Source organism: Cyprinus carpio, chromosome A3 (genome assembly GCF_018340385.1).
Source record: "Cyprinus carpio isolate SPL01 chromosome A3, ASM1834038v1, whole genome shotgun sequence".
NCBI lineage: Eukaryota > Metazoa > Chordata > Actinopteri > Cypriniformes > Cyprinidae > Cyprinus > Cyprinus carpio.
This window is the reverse complement of record NC_056574.1, coordinates 34,284,278-34,297,292: the sequence shown is the minus strand read 5'-3', so window position 1 is coordinate 34,297,292 and position 13,015 is coordinate 34,284,278. Positions and strand designations below refer to the sequence as shown.

Genomic DNA, 13,015 nt, shown 5'->3' with positions numbered 1-13,015 from the left:
ATGTGCAACTGCCCCTACATAAGCAGCACTTCCCCAGAGACTCTCTCCTCGCCTCCTATCTCTGAACTATCCTGCTAACGTTCTGGAGCCATTTTATAGGCCCGACTCCTCCTACTCCAGAACATACCATACGAAAGGTAACATGTTTCACCTACATCATACGAATACATACTGAAAATAACAAAAACATCACAAAGATAATAAAATACAAATAAACATACATACTAGAAGTCATACACAAGTATACATAACATACATATTCAAAGAAAACAAATAACTTGAAAAACCTTCCTCCCTTACAGCTATGAGAATGGACTCTCCGGTGACATCACTCACAGGAACAAGATGGCGGACACAGAGACCTATAAATAGACCGGATGTCTAACTGAACAGGTTTGGCAAATGACTCTTGGAAATAACATGGACAAATGAACTGTGGTAAGCATAATCTGCATCTCTCTTACACTGTATTCAATAAATTATGTGAATCAAATACTTGTAGTGGTGATTTATTTCTATATATGCGAAAAGACAATTATATTATGCTATCATCATAGGCACTCATGTTATGGTTACTAGTTCTCACATAACTCAGGTAAAAACTACATACAGGACATCATACAGCCAATTTAGAACACACAGTGACATCGAATGTTACACAGGTCCATGCCTACATGAATCTATGTCGGCTAACAGACTACAATACATGACACAGGTGTATGTGTGTGTAGTCCATGCATAGTCGCAGGCTCACCCTGTGACACGTCTATGTATTCTAACAGACTACACTTTTTTATGTATGTGTATTTTTTTGTAATCCATTTTTTATAATGTAAGAAGAAGAAAAAAACTTAGGAATTACACTTATAATTTAACAACATAGAAAAATCATCTTGTTTGGAGAATATGATTATTATTTTTTGCTTTAGAGTAGACTACTGCAACAATATGGGCATAATGTGCTCATTGTCTTCAAAATAATGCCCTTTGTCACCCACTTTAACATTTTCACATTTTATTTCACATCAATCATCTGAAATGTTCATAAACAAGCAGAAATAAATAAAGAAATAAAGTGTCTGAAAAGCATAAAACATCAAACTTTGTGGCTTGAAGAAGCAAGTCCAATTCCTAAAAAAACACCTTGTGTTTCAAATGTAATAAATAGATATAATGATTGTACACAAAAGCAGTACAACTTTAAACAATGTTCAACAGCAATGGATTAAAGAAAGCAAAACAAAGTCCCATGACAATTATTTTCTCCAGCAGGACTACAGTCTGTGATCTAAATGCTTTAATGGTCTTCCCGAAATTTAAAGGGATAGTTCACCCAAAAATGAAAATTTGATGTTTATCTGCTTGCCCCCAGGGCATCCAAGATGTAAGTGACTTTGTTTCTTCAGTAACACAAATTATGATTTTTAACTTCAGTCGTTGCAGTCTTTTAGCTGTACAATGCTTGTCAATGGTCACAGAATCTATGAGAGAAAAAAAAACATGCACAGAAAAATCCAAATTAAACCCTGCTGCTCGTGACGATAAAAAACACAAAATGATCGGTCTGTGCAAGAAACTGAACAGTATTTATATAGGTTTTTTTTTTTACCTCTGATTCACGCAATGTCTGAACTGTTAAAACTCTTGTGAACTCGCTTCACAGCAGCCTGCTTAATCTTTTTCTTGTGTGTTTGTGGTATTTTGCAGACCTTATAAGTGCATTACTGCCACCTATCTCTCATTTGGACCATTGACACTCTATCTAATGCACTTATAAGTCTGCGCTCCGCCATAAAGCGGACATATATATATATATATATATATATATATATATATATATATATATATATATATATATATATATATATATATATAGCCCTCATGTATATTTATGTAAGCCTTAGTGCTGTTTTATTGAAAATAATAAAGTTTGAAGTCACCATAATGGAGATGAACGCTTGCTTTAGTTGGGCTCTTGACCCTTGACTTCTTAACTTTAATGCTTTTCTGACTGCTTTAACTGTGTTTCTGAAGCACATTTGTTATAGCAAAAGATTACTGTCATTATTAATGAATTTAATGCATCTTTCCTGAATAAAAACATTAATTTCTGTAAAAAAAAAAAAAAAAAAAAACAACAACAACAACAAAAAAAAACAAACGATTGTATTAAGTGTAAATTCCTGATTTAAAGGCTTGCGTAATATAATAGGCTTTGTTGTCTTGCAAAAAAAAAAAAAAATCGTAATTATGGGTCAGAATGCTGTATGACCTGGACATACAGTATATGTCCTTTTCAGGACATGGAGGTGGACCATGAGCCATCAGTCTGACCCAATATATATATTACAAGGTGTTTGCTGCTTGAAAGTTTGTGAATTTTCTATATTTCTGCATAAATATAACCCAAACATCATTAGATTTTCACAAGTCCTAGAAGTAGACAAAGAGATCAAACAACCTTATATTTTGTCATTTATTTATTGAGAAAAATGATCGAGTGTTACATATCTGTGAGTGGCAAAAGTATGTGAACCTTTGCTGTCAGTATCTGCTGTGACACCCTTTTGAAGCATAACTGCCGCTAAACGTTTCTTGTGACTGCTGTTCAGTCCAGTGCAATGGCTTGTGGGGAATTTTAGCCCATTCTTCAGTGCAGAACCACTTCAACTCTGTGACGTTGGTGGGTTTTCTTCTATGAACAGTTTGCTTCGGGTCCTTCCCCAACATTTCAGTTGGATTAAGGTCCTGACTTTGACTCAGTCATTCCAAAACATTAACTTTGTTCTTCAGCCATTCTTTGGTAGAATGACTTGTGTGCTTGGGGTCGTTGTCTTGCTGCATGACCCACTTTCTCTTGAGATTCAGTTCTTGAACAGATGTCCTCACATTTTCCTTCAGAATTTGCTGGTATAATTCAGAATTCATTGTACCATCAATGGCAAGCCGTCCTGGACCAGATGCAGCAAAACAGTCCCAAACCATGATAGTACCACCCATGGTCGTAGCCAGGCTTTAAATTAGTGAGGTCATTGATCATTTTTAAATCATACCCTATTTATTGCATCAAAATTTGTTAATACTTTACTACAGTTAAGGGTGGATAATCTTATCAGTCATTTATTATTCATGCAACAATACTGTTATAGTTTTTGACACGACCAAGAGAGCGAAGTTTTCCCTGAAAACCATGACTGCAAATTTGGCATAGTTAAAATACATTTTAGTTCAAAAATTTCAGTTTGAATTTATTGAAAGGATATACTGTCAACGTTGACTGTTTTTGCTCAATTTGGTTAATGAAAACAGTTCTGAACAAAGATCACAGCAGAACAGTCGCGCCTCTCTGAGCAAGACACATCTGTGTTTCGTTACTGAATGATTCGCGTTTTTGAATTTTGAATCATTTGAGTCAGTGATTCAGTGGTGCATTCATAAATGAGGGTGATTGATTTGTTCTTGAATGAATCAGCCATCTGAATGAATCGTTTGAAGGCATGCATCGCCGACTCATTAATTAAGACAGTCACTTGCTGCCACCTACTGGTGGTTTACTTTCATAGTAACTTGTCTTTGCATTAAAAAAAAAAACCTTTTAAACCGCAAGCTCACAACATTATTTATGCTGTTATAATTTTGCATTGTAAATGCATTTGTGCTCTATTTCAACTACATCTGTCTGTGTAAATGAATCTGAATGCCCCTCTAGTCACTCACAACATATATATATATATATATATATATATATATATATATATATATATATATAATATACATACATACATACATAAAACCGTACTTAGAACACTGTATATACACATGCAAGACGGTGCAATTTCAGGAGAACATATGAAATGGTATATATTTCAGCTATGCTGCAATTAGTAAATCATGAAATTATCCATTATTATCTCTGCTTATTAAAACATCCAGGACAAGGTTTTTCTGCATTTATTTCTGGTAATTTCACGTACATTCAGCACACTGTACACTATTATCACTACCTTATTTCATTACAAGTATTTTTACTGTATTTTTTACAGGTTATTCTCTAAACACCATATTATAATCTGTCCCCTCATAGAGTAGTCACTTAGTGATTTCTGTGAAAAAAAAAAATCTTTTTAGGTCTCCATACCGTTCAATAAATTAAACTGAAAAAATTGAAATGACTGGTGCGATAAACGACTTATTGCTAATATAACTTGTCACAATTATTACTCACAACCATAAAAGAAAAGCATCTAGAAAAGTTGTGGCATTTCACAGCAATAAAACACGGCGATCTAAAGTTGTTATAAACTCACCTTATACATCTAGTTCCTGCTGTCCCTTTACAAAGAATGACAGCTGATTCATCACTACAGTGATGTAGTAAGCCAGACAAACGGTCCGTGAAGGGAAATTTGTACAACTCCTCTGTGAATATGGCAAAGACCTGACTGAAGTTGACTGCGTTCTGTCAAAGTTAGACGTTCTGTATCTCATGTACTCAGTCACACTGTCTTATTCCATATAATATGTATATAAATATAAAACACGTTTATATTTAACTGATATTTTATATAAAATAGTGCTGTTAAACGATTAATTGTGATTAATCGCATCCAAAATAGAAGTAATATTTCGGTTTATAAATTTTAGTGCTGTCAGACGATTAATCGCATCCAAAATAAAAGTTTTTGTTGACATATATGTGTGTACTGTGTGTATATATTATGTATAGCCTATATATAAATACACACACATGCACGTATATATTTAAGAGAAATGTTGTTTATATATATTTATATTTAATATAAATTACATGAATATAAATATGTACGTGCAAATACATGTAAATATTTTCAATATACTGTATATGTATTTATATAGACAATATATAGACATATTTTGGATGTGATTAATCACGATTAATCGTTTGACAGCACTAGTTTATATGTATATTTTGGTTTATAGTCATGTTTATATTTGTGTACTGTGTATGTATATTTATTATGTATATATAAATACACTCACATGCATGTAAATATTTAAGAAAAACATGTTTTGTTTATATATTTTTATGTTATATGTTTATATATTTGTTATATATAAGTATTTTTCAAACATATACATGAATGTTTGTGTATTTATAAATATACATAGCACACACACATATATTATATAAACAAAAACTTTTATTTTGGATGTGAATTATCACGATTATTTATTATTAATCAACTCCCTGGAAATTATTGAGCTATATACTGTAAACATAAGAAGTAAAAAAAATAAATAAATAATAAAAACACGCCTGTAGCTGCCATTATAATGGCTCATCTGAACAGTGTGCATCATTTTTGTTAAATGTTCTTTTATCAGTCCCTGTATATGTTCAGTATATGTAGAAAAAAAAAAACATTTCAGATGGGAATTAAACGGTGGATTACTGTCTGTTAATGCTGAAATGACATCACGTCAGAAATAATCACCGTCTGAATGAATAACTCTGGGCAATGCTTTTTCTGATGAGTCTTCAGAGAACCCAGCTGGTTGAAGCTCCTCCCACAGGAAAGGCAGTGGAACGGCTTCTCTCCCGTATGAACTCGCTCATGTGCTTTCAGAGATTCTGACTGACTGAAACTCTTTCCACACCGGGAGCACCTGTAGGGTTTTTCTCCGGTGTGGATCCTCTGGTGGCGTTCCAGGTGGTAGGTTTTGGAAAAGGCTTTCCCACACTCAAAGCACACGTGAGATCTCACCGCAGCGCCTCTCTGCTGCTCTCCTCTGCCGCTCACATTCGCGTGAATCCTCAGGTGTGTTTTTAGCTCTGATGCTGAAGGAAAGTTTGTTCCACACTGATGACAGTTCAACGATCTGACTCCGGAGTGAGGACACAGATGGGTTTTCAGACCCACTGGCTGTGTGAAACTCTTGCCACACTCATGGCACGTGAAGGGCTTTTCTCCCGTGTGAGTCCGTGTGTGTCTCTTAAGGCTTCCCGTCTCCGAGAAACTCTTTCCACACTGAAGGCAGGTGAAGGGCTTCTCTCCGCTGTGGATTCTCAGGTGTCTCTTAAGGTTTCCTTTCTGCGTGAAACCCTTTCCACACTGGAAACACGAGAAAGGACTCTCTCCGTTGTGAATTCTGATGTGAATCAACAGGTTTCCCTTACGTGTGAAGGTCTTTACGCAGCGAGGGCAGGTGAGGGTCCGCGGAGGCCGTTTGCGGGACTTTTTCTTTTTAGTGCGTGAGTCGCTGAAAGATCTTTCTGCAGTTATGAAATCTACCTCTACTTCATTCAGTTCTTCACTTTCTTGTTTGACTTCTATCCGGTCTAAAATCAAACAAGGAAATTATTTTCAAGACGGACATTTACATTTTATAATTTGTTGTATTTTTTTATTTTGTATATGTAAATAAAATATAGCTAGATATAGTAAATAAATATAAGCCTTGAGGTCCCCATGAATGTTTGCTGAGGTCCCCTGGTTAAGAACCACAGGTTTAACCTCAGATTGATGCATGGAGACTGTTCGTACAGGTATAATGTAGGTTCAATGACATACTACATATGAATATGAATAGTATTTCACATATAATCACATAACAGATTGAAAACGAAAACAATCCCTGTTTTACCAGCGCAATATTAGTTTACATGCACTGCACGATGACCACTACTGTACGGATCATGTATGCGTAAATTATTTACAATTTTTAAAAAGATCCACCTAATTATTAAAGCAGTCACATGATCAAATAGAAGTGAGGAATTCCTGTAATATCAGATGACAAAACACATCATGTAAAAACTAGAACCTGCAAATTATATAATGGCCAGATCATTAGATATATTTCAGGTTAACATGGCTCCGAACAGCCAAAAATCAAATGGGCACAAACCTCTTTGTTCATCAGTATCTTCATGTTTCGTTGTGCACTCATCTGGGCAACTCGTTTCTTCCCTCTCCTCTTTAATAAACATCTTGTCACACAGATTTCAGTTGTCTTCAGCTGGAGTTGCTCGGTCATCTCATTCATGCATTGGGATGAATGTCAGCTCGCAGACTTACTATAAGTGCGCCTTTTACAGCACGGTTTAATATGTATGTTGTCATTCTTGAGGTTGTCTTTAGGGTGTGTATTAGTATGGCCTTCCCACTCCCTATTAAATCCAATTGTACCGAATTTTGGTTGCAGTTCCACCAGAGTTCCACTGGGGGCGATCGCCATGAGTGCAAAATGAATTGGAGTCTATGGGGCTAGACGGCTAAATTTGTCCCTTTCACCCGATTGCTGTTGAGAAATCTCAGATCTGATTGTAGGTTTTGCAAGTTCAACATGGGTTATAGGTCGAAAGTTGAATGAACGAGTACTTATGTCCTTTCGATTTCTTACAGGTCGAGTTGTTGTTGCCCATAACACGCTAGCATTCTGCTGAATGAACTATAACGTATGACGTCATTGACATTTTAAAATACTTTTTAAAGCAAATAAGTGACTCTAAAAAATCCAACACCCGGGAATGTGTGATTTCTTTGCATCTCCTTTCGAATACAACATTCAAATTATTAGACAAAAAATTATATCCTGAGAAAAGTGGATTTTGAGGGGTATACAGCCATTGACCTCCATTCATTCTGCACTCGTCCTGTGAGAGACCTCATATGGAATCAGTGTGGAACTGCAACCAGTTCAGAAGCCGGAAGTGTAGTGTGAGTGAAGCTTCTCGCCATATTAGACATTCTCTGATGTCGTGCTGGACTCTTGGACTTTTTCTTCTGGTGGTGTTTTATGGCTGTTGGAAAACCAACATATGGTAATTTTCCGCCATCTATTGGCTGAAGTGTGCATCGCCAAGATTGAGCAAATAATAATAATAATAAAATAAAAATAAAGTGTAAATAACAAATCCAAAATCCTGTTGCTTTTGCATAATGTAACAGCCCATAATATGCAATATAATATAGTAGATTTTTAATCTAGACTGAACTCTCAGTGATCATCCAGATGATCCATTTTACACATCAGAGATAAAGGCCTGTGATCCATGTTATCTATCCATGTTAGAAGAGAGGATGAAGTTGTTATTTTTGTTTTCTTTGCGCACAAAAAGTATTCTGGTAGCTTCATAAAATTATGGCTGAACACTGATGTCACGTGGACTATTTTACCAATGTCCTTACTAGGCTAGGTTTCTGGGCCTTGACCGTGGTACTGTAGCATCATTGCTGTCTATGCACGGTCAGAAAGCTCACGGATTTCATCAAAAATATCTTAATTTGTGTTCCGAAGATGAACTAAGGTCTTACAGGTTTGGAATGACATGAGGGTGAGTAATTAATGACAGAATCTTTCATTATTGGGTGAACTATCCCTTTAAGGCTTCTCACTTTCATTCTTCACTTGAAACGAGAGGTCACTCCATCGCAAGGATTTGCTCACCTAAAATGAAAAATATTGACTTTATTGAAGGAGAAATAAGAAAAAACAAAACAAAACAATGCAATACAGTTTATTCAAGGTTTCGCATTACTATCAGTTTTAACAAATAAAGAGAAACCAGACGAACACACATCCTTTGAGTGAAAGCATCTTTATGTGTTGAGGGGGAGGCCGGTCGGTCTGAGGCTGAGCAGCAGAAGAGATGCGGCAGAAGAGAGAGAGAGAGAGAGAGAGAGAGAGAGAGAGAGAGAGAGAGAGAGAGAGAGAGCGGGGCGAGTCTGGGGCTCTTCCGCCGGCCACACACTGCATGGGTTGGGCAGAAGAGAGCAGCCGCTCTGAGACACACCTTCAGCTGTTCCTGCGTCAGTGTCAGCTCGCTGGAGATGGATGAGGAGAGCTACGGTAGGACACACTCTCTGCTTCATGTGTACAGTGCTAAAAATGGCATTGCGCGCGCAAGGCATGGAGGAAAATACAGTACATGCCGCGTGTTTCTGGAATCGTTTCGCAGTGGCGCGATGCTGATTTCACATGCATCGTTTGTATAGGAAACACGTTTGATATCTCTGAGGATTCGGATGTTTTAAGTTTTTGGCATGCCTCAAACAGGTCCTTTAGACTTACCGCGGATTCTGAACTACTGAAGAGCTTCAAGCTTTATGTTAGAATATTAAACATAATAGATAGGGCAGGGTAGAGCGAGGTAGCTTTATACTTAGGCGAACATTTGTTATTTAATTGTTATTTGCTATTTAAATAGGTTTTATGTATTTAAGTAAGCTATATTTTAGGCTAATATATATTTAAATTACACATTTATATAAGGTTGCAATTTAGTAGGCTATGCTACATTTAAAATATATTAACTTTAAATGTAATATCAAATCACACTCTGTAGTTAAAATTATAAACAGATAGTTTACATGTGCTTTAGTATGTTAGTCAACACATCAAAAGTGTAGGCCTACTTTAAATTACAACAAAAGATTATTCAAACATAATGATTTAAAGTATACTTTAAAGTAAAGCTTTTAATTTGACATTATTACAAAATGGATGTTTTTAAAAGTGTACTTAAGTGTGTTAAGAAACAGTCATGAAAGTGTGCTCTATTAAGTGGAGTGTACACTTACTGTAAGTGGCTTTTTATTTTAATAATATTATCGGTATGTACCGTTCTTTTTAAAAAAATATAAGAAAAATAATGGGAAAATACTTTTAAGATTTTAAGTACACTTTGCACTAACATTCAGTTAAATTAAACACTTTTACATTATGCACTTACATACAGTAAGCACAAAACTTTACTAAGTGCTTATAGCTACAGTCCCACCTCTAAAAGAGTAACTTTGTTAAGGAAAATGCCTATACAATCGTACAATTTACTCAGAGTTCTGTAACTCCTGAATAAAAAAAAAAAAAAAACATGCAATTCAGTGATAAAGACATTAACCCACTTTGTGTAAATTTGGAATGTTTTGATCATGATAAAACTGACCAGCTTCAAAATGCTCTGCTTCAGGATAGTGTGTGCGGTTTTATGATGTTCATTGCTATGGAAAGACTCTTCTCAATTATTCATTGTTCAGTTTGCTGAGAGCAGAATGCATCCCAAAATAGAAAAGATGGTGGTGAGTGTTACAGGATGCAATTTGCTGCAGCCTCTTCAAAATAATCGCATGGTTAATTGCAGTTAGTTTGATAGATAGTTCACTGGGAAATTTTGCTAGTATGATAAAACTACAGAAAACTCTAGAATACTCCATGCTAAAGGAGACTAGTAAGCAAAATCCAAGCAGTCATTAATCGAGAGTGTTGTCTATTTGTAACGAGACGTGAGGCGTGTGGATCCATTTGCAAATCTTTATTAGAAGACATGGTCAGACACAGGCAGGGCTGAACACCAGCAAAAAGATATGGTACTGGGAAGACACATGAGTAATCCGTTAAACAGGCATGGGTTGATTAATGGAAAACGTAATCCAAAGGGCTTGACAAGAGGGGTAATCCGAGGAACACAAGCAATAGTCCAGGCAAGGTGCAAACATAATCCAAAAGACAAGACGAAAGGGTAATCCAAAATACTCAGGCAAGATTCCAAACACGGGAAAGCAGGCAAGGCAAGACTATGACAATGACTAGACTATGATAATTAAATCAGGCTCCGTAAAGTAGCTATCACCTAGGGTAGCGATATGCGCTTACAATACTCGGCGCTGAATGGTGGTGTGAGACTGATTTATATAGTGTGTGTTACAGAAGTGGGACAGAAGATCACGGCATGGACTGGAACCTAGGGAACACGGAGACACACGAGACAGACAGAGCAGGAGCTTTTATGGCCCCAAGGGCCGAGGCAGGGTACACAAAATTCATCAATAGTTTCCCTGATGACAGCTGAATGGACAGACAGTTCATAAGCAGGCTTATTGACAGAAACTGGAGAGGCAGACAGTTCATAAGCTGGCTCACTGACTGAAACTGGATGGGCAGACAGTTCAAAATTGGGTGTTTTAACAGAAACTAGACTGGTAGACATATCAGTGACTGAAACTGGAAAGATAGATAGTTCAGACATATTATTTAAAATTAGTGGACAGACAGATAGTTCACAAATGGCCTCCCTAGCCGTGACAGGACAGGAAGAGAGTTCATAGACGGCCTCCTTGGCCAGAACAGAACAGGCAGAGAGTTCATAGGTGACCTCCTTAGCTGTGACAGGACAGGACGAGAGTTCAGAAATGGCCTTCTTGGCTGGTTCAGAGCAGGAGTTCATAAGTGGCCTCCGTAGCCATGACTCAGCTGTGATGTGACGTGACTCTGGACAAACAGCTGAGACGTGACGAGATTCTGGAAGATTAGCTGTGATGTGATGTGACTCTGCACGAACTGCTGAGACGTAACTGGACTCATGACAAGCAGCTGTGACTTGACTTGACTCATGAAAATCAAATGTGACTTGACTCTTGAAGATTAACTGTGACATGACTGAACTCAGGAAGATCAACTGTGACTTGACAAGACTCTGGACAATCAGCTGCGACGAGACAGGACTCTGGACAAACAGCTGTGACATGACAATACTCTAGATGATCAGCTGACATGTTTAGGATCAGGGACAAAGCTAGTATCACTACAGTACATTGTTGTCACCGCCATTTTGTGAGTATGCTCCGTGACCGCCATTACATGAGCGGATGCAATGTCGAGTTCCTCCACGACACCAACTGTGAAAGAAAAGCCAACGGACAGCAAAGCAAAGCCCAAAAAACAACTCAGAGATGAACGGGGACCCTCACGTCTAAACTTAGACTTGAGAGGTTGATTTATGCCATCACAGAAAAACTCCATGAAAATAATGTCTGGTAAATCTGAATAGTGTGCAATGGCTAAAAACTCTTGAATATAGCTCTCCAGTGATTGTGTGCCTTGTCTAAGGGTTAATAGTAATCTTGTAGTGTCCATACCTAGCCATTGTCCATTTCCATTGAAAAAGCTGCTGAATCCTTGTTTGTCCGAGTATTCTGTAGCGGGGCGAACGAGACGCAAAGTGTGTGGATCCATTTGCAAAGCTTTATTAGAAGACACGACCAGAAACAGGCAGGGTTAAACACCAGCAAACAGATATGGCACAGGCAAGACACAAGAGTAATCCGTTAAACAGGCGTGGGTCAATCGATGGAGAATGTAATCCAAAGGGCTTGACAAGAGGGGTAATCCGAGGAACTCAAGCAATAGTCCAGGCAAGGTGCAAACATAATCCAAAAAACAAGACAAAAGGGTAATCCAGAATACTCAAGTAAGAATCCGAACATGGGAAATCAGGCAAGGCAAGACTATGACAATGACTAGACGATGAAGCAGGCTTCGTAACTTATCAGTAGAGTAGAGATATGCACTTTCAATACTTGCGTTGAATGGTGGTGTGAGACTGATTTATTTAGCGTGTGTTATTGGTAGCAGCTGTGTGTGATTGGTTTCAGGTGAGCTTGTGATTAGTGCAATGGAGCATGGGAAATGTAGTCCAGGGTGATGTGTAACAGTCTGTGTGGTGTGAGAGTCAATATAATGGGAGGGTGACCTCTGGTGGCAAGCGGACAGAAGTACATGGACAGGATTCGTGACACTATTAATATAAAGTTTTGTCCAGTACCTTCAGTAGTATCATCTTTTGTATAACCTGAAATTGCTAGACCTAAATGTTCTTCATATGTTGCTGAGTTTTGCAGTTGAGTTATTTTGTGACCTTCATTTATTGTTTGGCGTATAAAAGTTAATTGTGTGTCATTTCATAAACACTCAGAACATCAAACCTGTTGTGAACCACAAAACTATGGGCCTGTTTGTTGAAATGAATTAGTTTAAGGTTACCAGTGGAAAGTGAGTAAAAGTCTGAAGCAAACTGGTGAGAAATAGATGATTATATCATCATAGCGCGTCACTGACCCAGTGTGTTTTGTCTGATCGGGTGTCACTTTGCAGAACTGCTTACTCTCTTCTGTATGTATGTGTGAGGTCAGTGTTGCAACTCAATACTAGATCTTAGATCATCTCTCAGTGTTGACACTGACTGTGGATTGGCTCT

General features: G+C 37.3%; 2 protein-coding genes across 4 annotated transcripts in view; one reads left to right on the top strand and one right to left on the bottom strand.

The window, feature by feature from the left end:
* Positions 1-1,429: 1,429 nt before the first annotated feature.
* On the bottom strand, positions 1,430-7,077 carry LOC109064452 (gastrula zinc finger protein XlCGF8.2DB-like). Of its 3 annotated transcripts, XM_042731309.1 has the most exons (3): positions 6,889-7,077; positions 5,475-6,319; positions 1,430-1,481 (listed from the first exon to the last, which is right to left on the bottom strand). In XM_042731309.1, exons 1-3 carry the CDS (start codon positions 6,968-6,970, stop codon positions 1,473-1,475), a joined length of 936 nt encoding a protein of 311 aa, XP_042587243.1. In that variant the 5' UTR covers positions 6,971-7,077; the 3' UTR covers positions 1,430-1,472. The 3 variants fall into 3 exon arrangements, with proteins under 3 accessions (XP_042587243.1, XP_018937039.1, XP_018937040.1); XM_019081494.2 differs by lacking the exon at positions 1,430-1,481 and having other exon boundaries at positions 5,174-6,319; XM_019081495.2 differs by lacking the exon at positions 1,430-1,481 and having other exon boundaries at positions 5,175-6,319; positions 6,931-7,077.
* A 1,615-nt stretch (positions 7,078-8,692) lies between these two features.
* The window catches only part of LOC109103897 (cytohesin-1-like), a 58,695-nt gene continuing 54,372 nt past the window's right edge, over positions 8,693-13,015 (top strand). Inside the window, exon 1 of the mRNA XM_042731290.1 lies at positions 8,693-8,832. Coding sequence (XP_042587224.1) covers positions 8,814-8,832 — 19 coding nt within the window. The 5' untranslated portion in view covers positions 8,693-8,813. The remainder of the gene's footprint in view (positions 8,833-13,015) is intronic.